Here is a 20,695-nt window from a genome sequence, read left to right as displayed (position 1 = left end):
GCGCCAGCAGCCACCCCGTTTACAGCTTGTAGTTGGGTTTGGGACTGCTTAAAGTTTCTAGACATTGAAGGAATTTTCATCTTGGATCAAAGAAAAAGTCCTCACTGTTATGTGCTGTTAGGAGGAAGACTACTGTGAAGATGCTGTGTATTTATGCTGATTATAAATCAGATGAGAGCTACACTCCCAGCAAGATCTCAGTCAGAGTGGGAAACAACTTCCACAACCTGCCGGATATCCGAGTAAGAGACACAGATCACAATACACCCTTAATTCAAGTCTTCTCACACAATAGTAATAATAATAATTTCAAGTCGATTCCTATGCTTCATGTCCTTTTTTTTATTTGGTAACTAGCTGTGTAATAAGTGAGATAATGTATAGTCATTTTGGTATCTATTGCAAAATAAACCCATACAAAAGCCCCCCCATTTCGAGTCATGTTCATTTTCAAATAATGACTGGCTGACTGTACATTATCCCTTACATACAGTGGCAAGAAAAGTATGTGAACCCTTTGGAATTAGCTGGTTTTCTGCATTAATTGGTCATAAAATGTGATCTCATCTTCATTAAAGTCACAAGCAGTCAATCAATGAATGTCTTCTGAAGCGAATCGATAGGTTTATGTGAGAAACAAGTCGATAATTAAAATGTTTTAAATCGGCTCTTCCATCTATGGCTCTGATGCTGCTTGAAATGGCCAAACTCTCACGTGATGTTCGTTCTTCTGTTGTAAATAAGCACCGCTTCCGAATTCTTGCGTGAACTCGTCGACACGCTTACGTCACACATCGCGTCAGCTGCCGGCAGGAAGCGCTTTTTAAAAGTTAATAATGTTTTAAATAATTATCAATTTATTTTTTACACAGATGTATTGATTTGCTTCAGAAGACATTCGTTGATCGACTGGAGTCATGTGGATTACTTTTATGCCGTCTAAATGTGACTTTTGGTCCGTGAAAGTGCTGGCACCCGTTTACTTCCAGTATAAGGACCTGACAGAGCTTTATCTACTTCTAAAAATCTTCATTAGTGTTCTGCTGAAGAAAGACACTCATACACATCTGGGATGGCATGAGGGTAAGTGAATAATGAGAGAATTTAAATTTTTTGGTGAACTATACCTTTAAAGGGACAGTTCACCACAAAATGAAAATTCTCTCATCATTTACTCGCCCTCATGCCATCCCAGATGTGTATGACTTTCTTTCTTCAGCAGAACACAGACAGAGATTTTTAGAAGAATATCTCAGCTCTGTAGGTCCATACAATGCAAGTGAATGGTGACCAGAACTTTGAAGCTCCAAAAAGCACATAAAGGCAGCATATAAGTAATCCAGTGGTTTAATCCATGTCTTCAGAAGCGATATGATAGGTGTGGGTGAGAAAATGATCAATATGTAAGTCCTTTTTACTATAAATTCTGTTCCCTGCCCAGTAGGTGGCTATATGCACAAAGAATGCGAATCGTCAAAACAAAAGAATGTGAAAGTGAAAGTAGAGATCGATAGTATAGAAAAAAGGACTTAAATATTGATCTGTTTCCACCTCGCAACTTACAGGATTTGAAGGATTAGCTGCGAATGTCTTGGTGCCAGATACCACAGGACACCTTCAGGGGTCTTGTAGAGTCCATTCGGCAAGTCGGCACTGTTTTGGCAGCACGAGGGGGACCAACAGAATATAGGCAAGCGGTCATAATGTTTTGGCTCATCAGTTTATAGTTTTAGCGCCTCAGCACTCACTGCATGGAGCGAACAACGCAAAGCCTAACCTTTTATGCCTGCGCGACCCACTTAAAGTGTAGACATGTGCTTGGCACCAAGTTAGCGCTCAGTGGGTCGTGCAAATGGCTTGTCCACTCTCCTGCTATTGCTCGCGTGCTAACCCCTCCGGGTGCCAATAGTGGCACGTGTTCCTTCGGTTGTCGACCCCTAAGCAAGCCTTTTAAACTACTCCTCAAAGTACATGCAGTCCGTTCCCTAACCTACAACCCCGTGCTAATAGTACAGCCCACAACGCAAAGTCAATTATTTAAAAAATCATTTCGAAGGTCACAATTTAGAAAAGGTAAAGTTGAAAAAAAGGAGAGAAAATTACAATTATCCTTTCTTGAAGTAACCGTAAAAAATGAAAAATAAACGTTTCAAACCGTTTTTCTTCTTTGGCATTTGGATTGGTATGGTCTGAAAAATGAATTGTAAAGCGTCACACGGACACTAGAGGTCAAAATTGTATCCTCCTTCAACATGGCTGAAAAGTAGAAAATGTGGTGTGGCAGGATTTTGGATCTCTCACAATATATTTTCAAATGTCATAAACAAAATGCATCTAAACACACAGTTTCTCTACTGAAGTTACTGTTCTTTTTGGATACTTTTGTTTTGTTTGGATTACTTATAAATGTGTTCATGTGTATCCTGCCATAATAGTCTTAAAATGTACAAGCACCTCTAGGAAATAATGTGCTTCAACCTCATATAACAGGTAATGATGGTGTGCATCATTTTTAAAGTAATAAATCCGTCAAACATAATGGTTAGAGATAAAGAGCTGCTTTAATTATAGTAAATATTAATGGGCTAACAGTGTTTTAGGTGAACAGTTAAGGTGAATGTTATAATCTCAGATAATGTCTTGTTTTCAGGTTACAGTTAATACATTGAGTTGCACTTCCTCTGAACATTTAGTAATGGTGCATGTTTGCACGCATGTTTGTGTGCTGCTTGCATCCTGTTGAGGCCATCATGTGGTTTGCATGTTTCGAAGACGATGACGACAAAGACCAGTGAACAGAAAGCGCTGATGTAGTTTTGGTGGAGCTTGACTGTTTTTGTCTACCAAAGAAGAAAATACCGATGAAGATGCACACGTACTGTGTACTAATACATGTTTTTGGTAAGTTACTTCCCATTCTTTCATTCAATGTTATATACTAAATACATTTTTTGGAAGAATTGGTGATGTAAGCCAACGTTTTATAGAGTAGTCTATGAGCCTTAGTGTATTTAACAATATTTGCTAATGCACTAATGTTTAAAACTGTAAAAAAAATAAAAAAAATAAAATAAAAAGAGTAATCATATCTCCACCCTTTAAAAAAAGAATAATACAATAAAAGCCATTTTTGTTCATTTTATCTTAATGATATGATCAAAAGTTTGTGAGGCCTTGCTAATTATACAGACTTTATTTTATGATACTGAGTTCATTGAATGTACAGAATATAACGTTATCTTCTGGGTTGTTTCCAAGTGTTGAACATGTAAATTTAAAAGCTGAACTGATTTGCTGTATAAGCTTAAACACGTTAAACACGTTATACACTTTATTTTTTTAATTGCACTTATAAATAAAGTCATCACCCTTAACTGAATTGTGGAAAGTTTTAACAAGCAATTTAATGTCTCTCATTCAGATTAAGTCAGTTTTATTGAGCCAACATAGCTTAGTTGGATTAGGTCAAATTAATGTACTATAGTAGTACACTCAACTTTATTAGGTTTGTCAGACTCAATCTACTAAGGTTTTATGTTGATCCAATTTTGCAGTGAGACTGTTGCACTGTCAATTTAATAGCAACTGCTTATAAAGCTACGCAGCACTCGTACATTAACACCACAAAAAAGTATTCATGTAGTCTCAACTCAAATTGATTAAGTAAGCTTCCATTTTACAAAATGTAAATGGATAAAATGGTAGGGGCAGTGGTAGCTCAGCGGTTAAGGCTCTGGGTTACTGATCAGAAGGTTGGGGTTCAAGCCCCAGCACCACCAAGATGCCACTGTTGGGCCCTTGAGCAAGGCCCTTGACCCTATCTGCTCCAGGGGCGCCGTATCATGGCTGACCCTGCACTCTGACCCCAGCCTAGCTGGGATATGTGAAAAAAAGAATTTCGCTGTATATGTGCAAATGTATAATGTGTGATAAATAAAGACAATTATAATTAATTATTATTAAAACACAATGAAATCAATTAGTGACAAAATGTTTTATATGTGTGCTGCTTTAGCTTATTCAAAGTTTACTTTAAGTAAATTGAACAAGCAGTAAATTGAGAACAATACAGACTTAATAACTGTCCTATTTACCAGTTTCTTAAAATTGTCGGTTACACTTTATTACAGTGTAATTACTCAAGTAATTACTGATTATTACTAATTAACAACTTGTACTTACTATAGGTTTAGGGTTGTGTATGATATACTTTCTTCTGCTGAACACAAACCTCGTGGTGGCGTAGAGACTCACCTCAGTCTGGGTGGCGGAGGACGAATCTCTTGTTGAGCGTGTTACCATGGAGACATAGCGTGTGTGGAGGCTTCACGTAATCCACCGCAGCATCCACGCACAACTTGCCATGCGCCCCACTGAGAATGAACCACATTATAGCGACCACTAGGAGCTTACCCCACATGACTCTACCCTCCCTAGCAACTGGGCCAATTTGTTTGCTTAGGAGACCCGGCTGGAGTCACTCATCATGCCCTAGATTCGAACTAGCAAACTAGTGAACTCCAGGAGTGGTACCCAGCGTCTTTACACTGAGCTACCCAGACCCCCCCTACAAATAAAGATTTTTAAAAGAAAACTTCAGCTCTGTAGGTCCATACAATGCAAGTGAATGGTGACCAAAACGTTGAAGCTCCAAAAAGCACATAAAAGCAGCATATAAGTAATCCAGTGGTTTAATCCATGTCTTCAGAAGCGATATGATAGGTGTGGGTGAGAAAATGATCAATATCTGAGTTTTAGTTATAGTACTTTTTACTATAAATTCTGTTCCCTGCCCAGTAGGTGGCGATATGCACAAAGAATGTGAATCGTTATTTTACAGTGTCCTTGTTACAGTGTAATTACTCAAGTAATTACTGATTGTTACTAATTAACAACTTGTACTTACTATAGATTTAGGGTTAGTTGCCTGCAATTATGCATAATTATGTTATTACTATAGTCAGTATATGTAATATGTGTAACAAGAACACTGTCAAATAAAGTGTTACCTTTTAGTTATGTATCATTATCTATGAAAGATCTGCAGATAGCATTATTTATATATATATATATATATATATATATATATATATATATATATATATATATATATATATATATATATATATATTTACTGGGTCATTTTTTATTATGTTTTTCAGTTGCTCTTCTCCTGTGTGATTATGGGATGTTCTCCACACCATCATCTTCATCATCATCATCATCCTCTTCAGAAGAATCAACCACTGCGACCTCAATCATATCGACCATCACTGCTTTAATAGCAGAATCAACAACGGTCAGAAATGATTCTACTGGAACAATCACAGAGCAAACGACAAACATACAGACAGAAGATTCCAATGATGATGACAATGAATATTCAGAGGAGGGCAGTGCCACCATCACAACAACCGGCAATTTCTTACCACCATTCCATTCAACAGGACGTCCAGAGAGTACCCCACACCATGTACACGTGAACAAGTTCAATCCTAAGATCAGCAAAGGTTAGAGGAACATCGTAATTCTCAAAGCTGATTAAACGATTTGAAGTTTGCAGCACTGGTTGTGATTTGTGGTAGTTTGTTTGGTGGTTTAGATTTATGCTCACTGTAGTGTTTACTAGTGTTTACCTTGGTTGTGGTGGGGACAGTTTTTTGGGGCAGGGGGGTTTGTGACTTCACAAAGTTCATGAATATTAATTAGGTGGAAAATGTATTAATATAGTCTTGATAAATAGTCATTCTTGATGACCAACTCAAGCGCTCCAATATACATAATTAATTATGTATGCATTAATTACATAATTCATTTGATAACTTTATCCTTATATCTGCAACTGTTGGTCCAGGGATTTTGTTAGTCCACTAAAGTCCCACTCGGTGACCGACTGATCTTGTAGTAAAGTTTTCGCCTTTAGTAAAAGAGTTCCCGGTCCTATTCTGCCCTGGTATAACATTCAAAATAACAATCCAGTGCCAGATCACCACTTATAACACAAGAAAGAAATGAAAAGTCCTGCTGACAATATTTCATGGAGAAAATATGAAAAATATGTCATGCATTAGGGGCAAATTACTGCCGTCTACTGGTTTTTTTTTAATTCTTTTTATTAAAATGACCTGAAATTACAACTATAACCAGTAGATTGCTGCAGAGATCCACTGATTTGCTTGGTTGTAGTAAACAGTAAAAAAAAAAGGATTTGTATCTTATCATCCTAACAGTTGTACATCAGGCCTTCCACGTCTCTTTCTGTCCTTGTTAGAGCCAGTTGTCCTTTGTCTTTGAAGACTGTAGTGTACACCTTTGTATGAAATCTTCAGTTTTTGGCAATTTCAAGCATTGTATAGCCTTCATTCCTCAAAACAATGATTGACTGACGAGTTTCTTTTCTTGCCAAACAGTTGTTTGGCAAGAAATGTTAACACAACACAAAGACAATGTTAAGCTTCATTTAACAAACCAAATATCTTTCAGCTGTGTTTGATATAATGGCAAGTGATTTTCTAGCTCCAAATGAGCAATTTAGCATGATTACTCAAGGATAAAGTGTTGGAGTGATGGTGGCTGTCTAGATTTGATCAAAAATGACTTTTTTCAAATAGTGATGGTGCTGTTTTTTACATCAGTAATGTCCTGAATATACATTGTGATCAGCTGAATGCCACTTTGGTGAATTATAGTACCAATTGGCTGCAAGTGTATATGTGTGTGTGTGTGTGTGTGTGGTTTGGTTTTGGTAGTATAAGAGGACATTTGTTTAGGTTATACACTAGTAGTTACGAGGGTATTATGCTATAAAGGTGGTTTATGAGGACATCCCTTGTGTCCCCATAATTGAAACGGCTTAAAAAACATACTAAACGATGTTTTTGTAAATCTGGCAAAAATGCCAAAAGGTTTCTGTGAGGGTTAGGGTTAGGGGTAGGGTTAGGTGATAGAATAGATAGTTTGTACAGTATAAAAATCATTATGTCTATGGAGAGTCCTTATAAACCACAAATAACAACATGTGTGTGTGTGTTTGTGTGTGTATGAGAGAGAGTGTGTGTGTGTTAGAGCGAGAGTGTGTGTGTGTGTGTGTGTATGCGTTTGTGTGTCTGTTAGGGTTACCACCCGTCCCGTAAAATACGGGATCCTTCCATTTTTAAAGACGGAAAGTCGTGTCCCGTATCGAATCAGATGGTCAGATGGTGTTACAACAAAGTCGTTCAAGATCGTTAATTTAACATTGATGTTCGTTGTAAATGTTGCTTAATGTGGGTAAGGGACCATCTAACACCCCCCCCCCCTCGTGTGGCACCCCCTATGCGTTGCACACCCCATTTTTGCACCCCTGTGTACACGCATATTGAATACTGATAATTTGCCATTGTCATACAGACAATTAATGTGACATAGTAGTCATTTATCTAAATATAGCACTCATTTGTCTTACACAAAGAAATAGATATCCTGTGATAATAAACGTATATAGATATGAAATAATCATAAAAATATGATTTATGGACATGGATTACTTTTGGTAATGAAGCATTTAAAATATATATATGGTATATGTTTTGCAATTTTTTTTTGTTTTTGTTTTTGTTTTTGTTTGTTAACCCATTCTTTTTTCCCTTTTTTTCTCTCCCCTTTACTCCCTAATTTGGAATGCCCAATTCCCAATGGTGGCGTAGTGACAATCCGCCAATGAGACCATCAATCCGCGCATCTTATCACGTGGCTTGTTGAGAGTGTTTTCGCAGAGACCTAGCGCGTGTGGAGACTTCACGCTATTCTCCGCGGCATCCACGCACAACTCACCATGCTCCCCACTGAGAGCGAGAACCACATTATAGCGACCACGAGGCGGTTACCCCATGTGACTCTACCCTCCCTAGCAACCAGGCCAATTTGGTTGCTTAGGAGACCTGGCTGGAGTCTCTCAGCACACCCTGGATTCAAACTCGCGATTCCAGGGGTGTTAGTCATCATCAATACTCGCTGAGATACCCAAGCCCCCAGTTACACTATTCTTAAGAGAATAGATATGCATTTAAGGGTTAAATAATATATTGGTATTGTTTTCGCATTACAGTAGATGTAAGAGAATGAGACTGCATTAGGGTTTGAGGGGTCTTATTTGTTATTAACATAATGTCACAATCCCAAAAATAAACAAATATATAAAAAAAATCTTAAAAGTCTTATAAATAGGTTTCATTTTCTTTAAGCAAAGTATAATTGTTAATTCTTTCTTTTTATTTTGGGGTCAAATTTGACAGCTACACTAGTCTGTGGTGTAATTTTATATTTGGCACAATTTTTACATATTGTGATTATGTTTTTCAATGGCGCGGTAACTAAAACCTACCAAATGTTTCTGACAAGGTTTGAAAAGGTGTTCACAGTGTACAGAGTGTCAAGGGGCAGTTTTAGTGTTACTCTGAGATCCGAGCAGTTTAATGTGTGTGTGTGTGGGTGGGTGAGAGTTTTCTGCAAGTCTCTTACCTTTTGATTGCACACTCAAATCAGGAACATGTCTCTGCTCTTAATTAAAGGGATAGAGCACCCAAAAATGAAAATGTTGTCATCATTTTTTCACCCTCATTGAACCTTTTAAAACCTGCAGACTTTCTTTGTTCCAGAATGACCAAGCTGCTCTTTTCCATTCAATGACAGGAAGTCACATGGGCTCCTTTTATTATGCTTTAAGGCGCTTTTTTGGAGATTGACAGCCTCGGCCCCCATTCACTTTCACTATATGGAAAAGAGCTGCACAGAGATTCTGCTAAACTTCTGCAGGTTTTGAAAGGTTCTATGAGGGCGAGTAAATTATGACATATTTTTCATTTTTTGGATGAACTTTCAATGCACTCATACCAAAGTTAACTGCTTTTTAAAACATGATTTCATCATAATAATATGATTCAGACTAACTCGACTATTTCTCAGCGTATTGTCAGTATTTCTGATGGGGTGTTTGTTAGTTTGTTGTAAACTGTTTGCTTCTTTTTTGCAGATAATTCAGGACAATACACAGGAGGTGAGCCTGCCTGATTCTCTACACACAGACAGTATAAGACAGATGTCCACTCTTTCTGTCTTAATGTCCTTGTAAATGCACCTTGAAACACTGTCTGTATTTTCACATTAATTGCACATTTCTACTTTGAAATAATGCCAATTTTCACTGTACACTGAAAACCATAACAACAAATATCCATATGATTTCACAGGCATCATCATTTTGATCTTCATTCTGATTCTTATCATTATTCTTCTTGGAATCTTGTATTTTCTGAGAAAGAAAGGAAGGGTAAGACTTTATTTTTCATTTAAATTTCCATTCAATTTCATCTATTTTTTTGTGTGTGTGGAAATATTGGCTCCAAACCTTATTGAGTCGCCTCGCTCGTCTTCTACGGTCTAACACTGTGTCCGAAACAGGCACAATGCGACGAAGTTTCCAGAGGTAATTATTTGTCTTTCAACACTAAACACGAAACTGCTGCATAACATGACACAATCTCAGCCAATCAGAAGATATGTGATGTTTAATATACCATACAGCGATGTAGAGCAGGATTTGGACCAATAAGATTTCAAAGTGGGCGGGACTATTTAGCACAATATGTTAGCATATTGCTAAGCTAACTACACGATACTCTTAATATGCATTTAAAAATTTACAGAACACAAATATTGGATGAAATAATGCATTTTTAAATGGAATTACTTTTTAGAAATAATTTCCATGACTGAATAAAATGTAATTGGCATTTCTATCGAATCTGAGCTTGTTGCAGTGTGTACTTTGATTGTCTTATCCACAAAAGATGTACAGCATATGATGCTGCCTTAGATTTTTTTTTTTTACGAAACTAGATGTTTTATAAGGGGCCATTCACAAGGAAGATGTTTTGTGCCAATATGCTCTGTTTTTAAGAGTTTTTCTATGTAAACATTAGGCTTGGGATCAATGCCTTTTTCATGCATCGATAATCTGAAGATTTTCCCGATGATTATCGATATATCTGGGGGGGTTTCAGATATAAATAGGGCTGCATGTTGCACAATCATTTTTGTATTTTCAAACATATTTCTCAACACAACTTTGGTAAAATGTGAGCGGCAGGGTAAATTTAAGAGGGTCGCACACCGGACGCGTCTGTTGGACTACATGGCACGTTCTAAAATTCATAACAATTATTTTCTACAAAGGTACGCACACACCGCCAATGCTCGGCATCAAAATTCTGCAGTGCCATGAACGCAACTCGCATAGATTTCCAACACTATTACACCAGACTGTTAAACAGAGGCCAGCTGAGTGAATTGGAAAGCACACATATTTGGCTTCTAATTTAAATATCGGCATTTTAATATATTGATGCCTCAAAAAAATAGTGATAAAATAACGTGCCGATCAATTTACGATATATATTGATATTTTATGACATCCCTAGTGAACATGCACTAGATTGACGTCTTTGACCGTTGCACGGATTTCGCTGTTTTCAGTGTCTCGCGCAGGAGCAACATGTTTTTTAGATACCACGCCACGTCATTTTAAAATGTGCCTCAAGACACCATCATTCTGTTCAAATTTTTGCCCTTCTAGCTTTTTTAGTGCAAGAACACATTCAGTCTAAACATCCCCTAAAGGCTGAAACATACTCTATACAAGTACGTTAACAAAGATGCTTCTAGTTACGAAAGCTCGATTTCGTACATTAAAACAAGGTGCGCTATAGCAAGATTAGTGTGAACTGTCCGCTTCTACAGTAAGTTTTCTCTTTCAAGTCAATAACTGTCCTGGCGGAGCAACAGTTTGAAGGGAATATTGCTGTGCAAGTCATATATTTATAGCAACTTGCCTGAATAATAACACATCCAGTTTTAATGAAGACTTTTGAAGGTAACTATCGCCCCCTTGAGTACTGAGGTTTGTTACCGCCATATGTTAACATTTCTGCATTTGGCAGACGCTTTTATCCAAAGTGACTTACAGTGCACTTATTACAGGGACAATCCCCGCGGAGCAACCTGGAGTTAAGTGCCTTGCTCAAGGACACTATGGTGGTGGCTGTGGGGACCGAACCAGCAACCTTCTGCTTTCATGTTCCGTACCTTAGCCCATTACACCACCACCACCATTGAACCGGACAGCGCATCAGTAATGCGTTGGCCAAGCGCTTGCATCTGTATACGCGTACTTGTGTAAAGTATGTTTTTGGCCTAAAGCAGCGTCATTTTGCTGCCTACTGTTTAGAGTAGGTGAGCTCGTTTACAAAGATACCAGAAAGCCCTTTATTGCGAGAAAGCTGCTTAAGGCTGGAAAGAGGCGTTCTCTTTTACATACACTGTGTCCGCGCCTTTCTCTTTACTCCTGTATACACGCGGCTAGTTAGTAAGCAGCTTTCTCCACAGCAACATAATTTTCTGCAAAGCTTGATTAAAAAAACAAACACGGGATCTGAGGAAGACTTCGCTATTTTATTCTCAGTTGCTTTGCTTTACTTTCTAGAGTTGTTGCTGTGTTTTTTTACTTAACTTTCCATCTCGACATGCAGTGGAATTGTGCTGCAACAGTGGGGTTTCCCTCTTGCCTAAAACTCTGGGATTCCCCCAGTGTACTTGAGTGCATATACTGTAAGTGGACATGAGGGACTGTCAATATTTTACATTGGTGTGTATAAATCGGTATATTTTAGAGTGAATGTGATTTTCCTTTTTCCCACTGTACTCCCAGAAATGTTGAATTCTTTCCACTGTGTTGACATGGTGTTGGGCTCTATCCTATGATGTTAGTTATCCGGTCTGTTCCACTCACATGTGTCCTCTACAAAAACCTGTAAGAATGCCGCAAATGCATTTACATGGCTACATAACCTGGGTGTGTTAAACCGCTTTCTCTTACCCCTTTAAACGGAGTAAGGAAAAGGGCGTTCTTTGTGAGCACACCTATGATGCAGTCTAGGTAGGCAGCTCACTAAGGTTTGCAACATAGTCAGTGATTAGAAACTGAACATTGACAGAAGTTTGCTTATATTCACTTAAATGACTATGTCTAAAATGATCAATTTCTTGTCAGTAATTTTGTTTGTTAGTTTGTCATCGATAAGGAAATATAATAGCTATTACTATGGTGACAGTTTCATCAATCAGTGTCATTCAGCACCTATCTAACCTCCAATTCTCATTGTAGAGTTACTCGTTTGACCTTACTCGTGCCAGCGGCCCTTCCAATGACTATGATACTCCGCTCAGGAGCGTGGAACAGCAAGGTGCAAGCTATGAACAAACCAACAAAGGCAAGAATAATTCGACACAAATTAATATTTGAAATACCGCTGTATATGACCAAATTTACTCACATTACAGTCACACAACAGAGTATCAGTGAAGTTCAGCACACTTTAAGTGAGGAAGAAATTATTCTTAACTGCTCAACATGATTTATTTGTCTGTAATATTTTTGCTGTCTCTCTGGTCAATAATTAAATATCAACCTGTTAGTTTCCGTTAATCTCTCCGTATGTGTCTCTGTTCAGATTTGCCGGTGTGTCTGGACTACATACAAGAAGACAAATCAGAGGAGAAGACCAGTCCGATAGCCAACGGGTGCACAGGAGAGAAAACTGAACAAACACCTGCTTCTGAAAATGGTAAAGACCAAGTCAAACTTTGCTCTTTTACAAACAGTAGTTGCAGTAGCAGATTTAGGCATGGGCGACTTAGGCATCTTGCGGGGGGGCACGAGGCACCAACAACTTTGGGGGCGTGTTGAAGCGGGTTTCGCACAGGGCGCCATACAAGCTAGAACCCCCACTGAGTAGTTGGCTACCTACATAGACAGCATTTGTAGACAAAAAGGCTGTTCCATACAGGGCTGTTGTTTTGACAAAAATCTAAGGCAGAATCGCATGTATCCTTCACAAATAAAGCAATCTCAGAACACAGGCTATGTAAAGACATTGGATAGAATGGAGGAAAATATCAATTTTAAATATACTCATATTTTACTAAGAGCTTCTCTTGGTGGTTACTGTTATCCAATGTAATATTAACCTTGGAAGGGGAATGAATGGGTCATTTGAGCTGACATAAACTTCTACACTCACATTCAATACTTGACCGATAACCGATTAATCCAGAGGCTTCAGTCCTAGTCTAGCACTGTCATGTGTATTCTGTTGATTCATGTCTTTTATTTTGAAATTCTAGGTCCTGTTTCATGTCATGTTTTCCTGTTTCCCTTGTCATGTGATTTCTGTTTTCCCTCCATGTTCATGTGTCATGTTTTCATTGGTTTATTGTTTAATTAGCTTGTTATGAGTTCTGTTTGTTCATTGGTTTGTTCTCCCATGTCTTGTATTTAAGCCTCATGTTTTCCATTGTGTAGTTGTCAAGTATTGAATGTGAGTGTAGAAGTTTATGTCAGGCCATGTTTATTGTCAAGTCAAGTTTTTTGTCAAGCCATGTTCATGTTTATATTTAGTTAGGGTTTTTGGATTTCACGTTCTGTAATTAAAACTGCACTTGGGTTCTCATCATCTTCGTCTTCATCATCATTGCCAGCAGCCAGCGCACGTTACAGAATACTTGACCAACCATGAACCCAGCAGTTTTACTTCTGCGCCTACGTCAGGGGAATCGTCCCCTGGAGGACTATGTTGAGGACTTCTGCAGTCTAGCTAGCCAGGTGGACTTTAATGAGGTTGCCCTCAAAGACTGTTTTAGATTTGGACTGAATGAGTCCATTTCTTTTTTGATGCCTGGCGGTCGCAGTTCCCTCAGCCTGGCTCAATATATCGACCTCGCCCTACGGTTCATTGGTTCCCCGTTCACTGTGGGGGAGGCGGATGCCGAGCCAGAGTTCCACGTCATGGCCGCCAAGCCAGAGTTCCACGTCATGGCCGCCGCCGAGCCAGAGTTCCACGCCATGGCCGCCGCCGAGCCAGAGTTCCACGTCATGGCCGCCACCGAGCCAGAGTTCCACGACATGGCCGCCGCCGAGCCAGAGTTCCACGTCATGGCCGACGCCGAGCCAGAGTTCCACGTCACGGCAACGCCTCAGCCTGCTCCATGCCACGTCACAGCAACGCCTCAGCCTGCTCCATGCCACGTCACAGCAACGCCTCAGCCTGCTCCATGCCACGTCACAGCAACGCCTCAGCCTGCTCCATGCCACGTCACAGCAACACCTGAGCAGTGGGACCTGGAGATGGTTCCCACCCTTATACCCACCCTTAGTTCTCCTGAGCAGGCAAGGGGAACCTTCGGCCCTCCGACCCCGCCTGGACCCTCCGAGCCCTGGACTTCGCCTTGGCCTGTCAGTCCCTCGACATTGCCTCAGCTCTGCGTTCCCTCGGCTCCACTGCGGTCCTTCAGCCTGTCGGCTTTGCCGGGGTCCCATGTCCCTCCGGCTCCTCCTTGGTCTGTCGGTCACCTGGCTCCGCTTTGGCTCTCCGATCCTCTGGCTGCGCCTCGTCCCTCCGATCTGTCAGCTTCACCGGGGACCTCCTTCCCTACGGCTCCACCTTGGTCCTCAGTCCCACCGGCTCCACCTCAGTCTTCCAATCCCTCAGCTCCGCCTTGCTCCTCCGAGCCTCCAGCACCGCCTTGGTCCTCCCTGCCATCGGCTCCACCCTGGCCCTTCGAGTCTTCGGCTACTCTCCGGGCACCATGTTCCATGGCTCTGCCCCTCGAGCCTCTCACGGCTCCACCTTCCATGGCTCCGCCCCTCGAGCCTCTCATGGCTTCACCCCCCACGGACTTTGCCCTGGTCCCATGCCCCTCGCCCTTTCTCACCACGCCACGCCCCACGCCTCAAGTTCCTGTTTCATGTCATGTTTTCCTATTTCCCTTGTCATGTGATTTCTGTTTTCCCTCCATGTTCATGTGTCATGTTTTCATTGGTTTATTGTTTAATTAGCTTGTTATGAGTTCTGTTTGTTCATTGGTTTATGTTCTCCCATGTCTTGTATTTAAGCCTCATGTTTTCCATTGTGTAGATGTCAAGTATTGAATGTGAGTGTAGAAGTTTATGTCAGGCCACGTTTATTGTCAAGTCAAGTTTTTAGTCAAGCCATGTTCATGTTTATATTTAGTTAGGGTTTTTGGATTTCACGTTCTGTAATTAAAACTGCACTTGGGTTCTCATCATCTTCGTCTTCATCATCATTGCCAGCAGCCAGCACACGTTACAAGCACGCTGCCTACAGAAACAAAAAAACTGTCGATGTTGATTTCTGCTGATAAACGATGGTTCCAAAAGCAAATATCGGTGCCGATTAACCGGCAAAAATGATAAATCAGTCGACCTATACTTTAATGTTTTCCATGGTCATGACAAAGTCTTTCTATCCATTATCTTAAAGAACAGCAGAATGTTCCAGAAGAGAACAGTTTTTCCTCGAGCCCCAGCTTCACTCCGCCAATGAAGAAAGTGGAGTTTAATCTGGATCTGGATCTGGATCTGATCGGCAGAGAATCTGAGATGAACAGTTCAACAACAGTCCACAGCAGTGATGCTGTGCAAAATGAAAACAACAATAATGTAACCAATGCTGGTCAGTTCAGACAAAAATACAGCAAAGTCGATTCTTATGTATTTGGGTTATTGACATGACATTCCAAACAGATATACACTTTCCCATATGTATGTGTATCTGTGGGTGGGTAGGCGTTAATTCTCCAGAACAACTGATTTCATACTTAACAGATAGAAATATTAAATCTATGCCAAATTATACATTTTTAGAAGTGTCTCAGAGATATGAGTGTGTGTTTAGTGTAAAATGAGTATAGGTATATGCATATATTGTGTGTAGGTTGACATTTGTAATGTGTGTTTTGTGTATTACAGGGAGAGGAGCAGCAGAGGAGCTGTTTACCGAAATTAATCTAGACGAGCCAAGGGAACACGCATAATAGTCTTCCCAAATGGCAGCCGAGATGTCAGGACCTTGATACCAATATTAAATCTATATCTACATCTGCTCAGGAGAACATAGTTCATACTTTCATCTACTGTAAATGGAAACTGTATACTGTACATAACTGACATATCCATGGAATCATTTGATGAAGTTTGTGTAAAAAAAAAAAAAATAAATAAAAAATAAAAAATTACTTTACAAATGTTAATTAAAGATTATTTGATAAACACCTTCTTTTTTCCAAAATCCAAGGTAGCATTTGCATGTATTATTATTTACAGAAAAGACACTCCTAGAATTCATTGCGAAAAATTCCCCCAACATGGTGGACGAGTTGAGAGCAATGTTAATTATACATACTTTCATAGTAGTTCAATTTAATTACTATTTTACTATAGTTTTATAGCGCGAGCATTTTCCGTATCTGTAAAAATAAAAAAATAAAAAAATAAAAAAATTAAAACATTCTGGAAAGCATCGCATTTTAATTAACATCTGCTAGGGTTGCCACCCATCCCGTAAAATAGGGGATCGTCCTGTATTTATAGATGAAATGATGTGTCCCGAATTTAAGCCTGGTCAGATGGCGTCATGGTGAAATCCTTCCAGATCACCAATTTAACATTGATATAAGTTGGAAATTTTGCTTATAGTGGGTAAGGAACCGTCTGAAAAGTCAACACATTGTGCTAAAACGTGCTAATACTGTGGAGGGTGGGTAAGGGACCGCCTGAAAAGTCCACACATTGTGCTAAAACTGTGATCAATAAGATGTACAAAATTACACACAGTCACTGAGTCCTTAAAACAAGAAGTACAGGTGAAGGAAAAAATAAGACTTAGACTACCTAAGTCTGTTGGTTTAAGAATGTTTTTTTAAGAACCAGGTGCCATAAAAAAAATTCCCTTACTGTGTGGTCACTGCTAAAATGATGTGAGATAGCACTCTCTGCTGGTGTTTGAGTGAGCTGCAATAGACAGAAATGAAGACGGATATGTTTATGTTCAGTTTTGTTCATCCATATAGCTAACTTTTTCTAGGCAGGTGAATGCTGGATGACAGTGGTGTGTTCACATGGTTTACACCGTTCTCTCCAAGGAAGAGGCAAAGTAGTCCTGGCTTCCATTTTGGGTTTTGTTGTTGTAGTTTATGCTCTTGGCATCACATATTTTATCTTCAGCAGACAGCAAAGGCGAGAGAACAGATGGAAACACATTTCATACACACTTTCTCAGACCACACACACACATGCTTACTAGCTATACAAACATGCTTGTACAGGACTATCTGCATCCTATAGACCTCAACTCAAGGGACCGGGTCAAAACAGAGACATTCCGGAAACATGGAAGTTTAAAAGAAGCAAAAGTTAAACCTCTTAAGACAACAAAACACACACTGATGTTGGGGTGTGCTGTCTTCCTGGGTAAATATTGATGTCCAATGTTTGTATACATTTTCAGATGTCTGAATAGTCCGAATGTCCCTTACAAAAAAAATCTAAACTTGCCGCAAACTTGCAGCAAATTTGTCGCTTGTAATTTTCACATGCAAATAAGCTTTTAATTCACCACAAATGTTTGCCTGAAGTTTGCAGCTCTCCGCCGGTAGTGGTGGACCTCCGGCAAACCTTTTGCAACAATGGACAATTTGCTGCAAGTTTGCCGCAAAGCTCATTTGCATGTGAAAATTGTCAGTGGCTAATTTGCGGCGAATTTGCCATGAACTCTCGATTTTCATAAGGGGTAATACAATGGAGTGTGTATCCCCTGCTGAAAAAAAGAGCTAAGACAAAGTATACTTCAGTTTTGACGCAAACGCTAAGAATCTTTGTACAGTAGAACGCTAGCCTTTCGAGGTATTCTCCATTTGACTGTACGCACATACACAGGCAGTTGGCGCATGCGCGCTACCATCTGCTATGAGATACTGAACTATTTCTCTTTAGGAATTTAGAGCCATAAAAATGTCTTTATAGTCCTTCAGACTCGAGTTTTACAAAGGTATCTCCTGACCTCCTCACACAAGCGCTCTTGAAGTGCACATCAGCTGTTGTTGTTGTTGTTTCCACCTTCGTCTCCTGTCGTTTATCGGTGATTACATCTTCTAAAGCCTCTTCGTGAAAGCAAAGGCTCAATTGTGAGACCTTGAGACCTTGTGGACCCACTAATTAGTGCAAATAATTTTGTCAGTTGTAGTAAAATACAGTCGTAGTGCATATTCACTCTCAGTCAAAAGAGTATATTTTGAAAGGCGACGTGGTTGACCAAGTGCGATCCGATCCGGACTGCCGAAAAATTAAGTATTCCAGGGCCTTAGGCGTCTGCGTCTAACCGAAGAATACTTTGGGCTTAAGCTGGTTTGGCTGGTCTTAGCTTGTTTAAGCTGCTCGTAGCTGGTTTAAACTGTTCTCCCAGCCTGACCATCTTTCAAGTGCCCAAAACCTCTAAAACCAGCAAAATGACCAGGTTGGAAGACCAGCTGAAAACAGTCAAACCAGCTTAGGCTTGTTTTAGCAGTTGTTTCATTTTCAATTATGTTTAGCACTTTTTGTAGCATTTCAAAGCATTTTTAGGATTTTCTAATAAAAACACTAAAGTTCATGTCAGAATAAAGGGTTGCCAACGGTCCCATATTAGCCTGAACATCACGTATTTCAGCTGCAACATTTCTGACAGTCCCTTAGTGATTGGGTGAAACTCTCGAAGAAAATACATAAAAAAGAAGTACTTTACAATTAATTTATAGTGTGTGTATGTATATATACTGTATATATATATATATATACATACACACATACCGATCAGTCACAACATTGCCTAATATTGTGTAGGTCCCCCTCGTGCCACCAAAAGAGCTCTGACCCGTTGAGGCATGGACTCCACAAGACCTCTGAAGGTGTCTTGTGGTATCTGGCACCAAGACGTTAGCAGCAGATCCTTTAAGTCCTGTAAGTTGTGAGGTGGGGCCTCCATGCATTGGGCTTGCTGGTCCAGCACATCCCATAGATGCTCAATCAGATTGAGATCTGGGGAATTTTGAGGCCAAGTCAACACCTTGAACTTTTTGTCATGTTCCACAAACCATTCCTAAACAATTTTTGCAGTGTGGCAGGGCGCATTATCCTGCTGAAAGAGGCCACTGTCATCTGGGAATACCGTTGCCATGAAGGGGTGTACATGATCTGCTACAATCTTTAGGTAGATGGTACATGTCAAAGTAACATCCAAATGAATGCCAGGACCCAAGGTTTCCCAGCAGATTATTGCCCAGAGCATCACACAGCCTCCGCTGGCCTGCCTTCTTCCCATAGTGCATCCTGCTGTCATCTCTTCCCCTGGTAAACGACACACACGCACCCGGCCATCCACATGATCTAAAAAGAAAACATGATTCATCAGACCAGGCCACTTTCTTCCATTGCTCCATGGTCCAGTTCTGATGCTCACGTGCCCATTGTAGGTGCTTTTGGTGGTGGACAGGGGTCAGCATGGGCACTCTGACCGGTCTGCGGCTATGCAGCCCCAAACGCAGCAAGCTGTGATGCACTGTGTGTTGTGACATATTTCTATCATAGCCAGCATTATGTTTTTCAGCAATTTGTGCTATAGTAGCACTTCTGTGGGATCGGACCAGATGGGCTAGCCTTCGCTCCCCACGTGCATCAGTGAGCCTTGGGCGCCAATGACCCTGTCACCGGTTCACCAGTTGTCCTTCCTCGGACCCCTTTTGATAGGCACTAACCACTGCATACCAGGAACACCCCACAAGACCTGCTGTTTTGGAGATGCTCTGACCCAGTCGTCCAGCCATAACAATTTGTCAAAGTTGCTCTGATCCTTACGCTTGCCCATTTTTCCTGCTTCCAACACATGAATTTCAAGAAATGTAAGCGCAGCGTAGTTCTAGCGGCTGTACATCATCGCACCATTAGCTAGGTAACTCCTAGCCAATCACATGTAAGCCATTGCTGTCACAATCTATCACATTGCTGTTTCAGTGTGCTAACACGGCAACCTCCACCACCCTACCACCACAGGTTGAGTCCCGTCCTGCACGGGGGTAGGCTCCTCGCCCCTGCCTCCTATCTCCGGCAGGATATGACGATTCCGAGTACAACTTCTTCTGACCACCAGATGGGGCTTACGCCAAAGAGAGACATTATATTTCTGTTTTATATTCATCAAATAAATGTCATCTTAAATTTCACTGAAGTCTGCGAGTCTTCCTGCTAGAACTGACTGTTCACTTGTTGCCTAATACTGTATATCCCACCCCTTGACAGGTGCAATTGTAACGAGATAATAAATGTTATTCACATCACCTGTCAGTGGTTTTAATGTTGTGTATGATCAGTGTGTATATATATATATTTAAATATATATAAATATGTCGCAAGTTCAAATCCAGGGTGTGCTGAGTGACTCCAGTCAGGTTTCCTAAGCAACCAATTGGCCTGGTTGCTAGGGTGGGTAGAGTCACGTTGAGGTAACCTCCTCATGGTCGCTATAATGTGTGGTTCTCGCTTTCGGTGGGGTGTGTGGTGAGTTGTGCGTGGATGCTGCGGAGAATAGCTTGAGCCTCCACATGCACTATGTCTCCGCTGTAACGTGCTCAACAAGCCAAGTGATAAGATGCGCGGATTGACGGTCTCGGACACAGAGGTAACTGAGACTCATCCTACGCCACCACGAGGACTTAGAGCGCATTGGGAATTGGGCATTCCAAATTGGGGAGAAAAGGGTAGAAAAAAATCACA

At 40.4% G+C, this 20,695-nt stretch overlaps 1 protein-coding gene across 1 annotated transcript; it reads left to right on the top strand.

Annotated features, from left to right (window-relative positions):
• The first annotated feature begins 2,744 nt into the window (after window positions 1-2,744).
• Window positions 2,745-16,350, top strand: LOC127420293 (uncharacterized). The gene is made up of 8 exons (XM_051662462.1): window positions 2,745-2,901; window positions 5,163-5,510; window positions 9,011-9,034; window positions 9,228-9,307; window positions 12,200-12,305; window positions 12,546-12,659; window positions 15,375-15,566; window positions 15,863-16,350. The coding sequence occupies exons 1-8, from the start codon at window positions 2,862-2,864 to the stop codon at window positions 15,925-15,927; spliced, it is 969 nt and encodes a 322-aa protein (XP_051518422.1). The 5' UTR covers window positions 2,745-2,861; the 3' UTR covers window positions 15,928-16,350.
• Window positions 16,351-20,695: the final 4,345 nt, after the last annotated feature.

Source organism: Myxocyprinus asiaticus, chromosome 29, assembly GCF_019703515.2.
Source record: "Myxocyprinus asiaticus isolate MX2 ecotype Aquarium Trade chromosome 29, UBuf_Myxa_2, whole genome shotgun sequence".
NCBI lineage: Eukaryota > Metazoa > Chordata > Actinopteri > Cypriniformes > Catostomidae > Myxocyprinus > Myxocyprinus asiaticus.
This window is presented reverse-complemented; position numbering and strand designations above follow the sequence as displayed.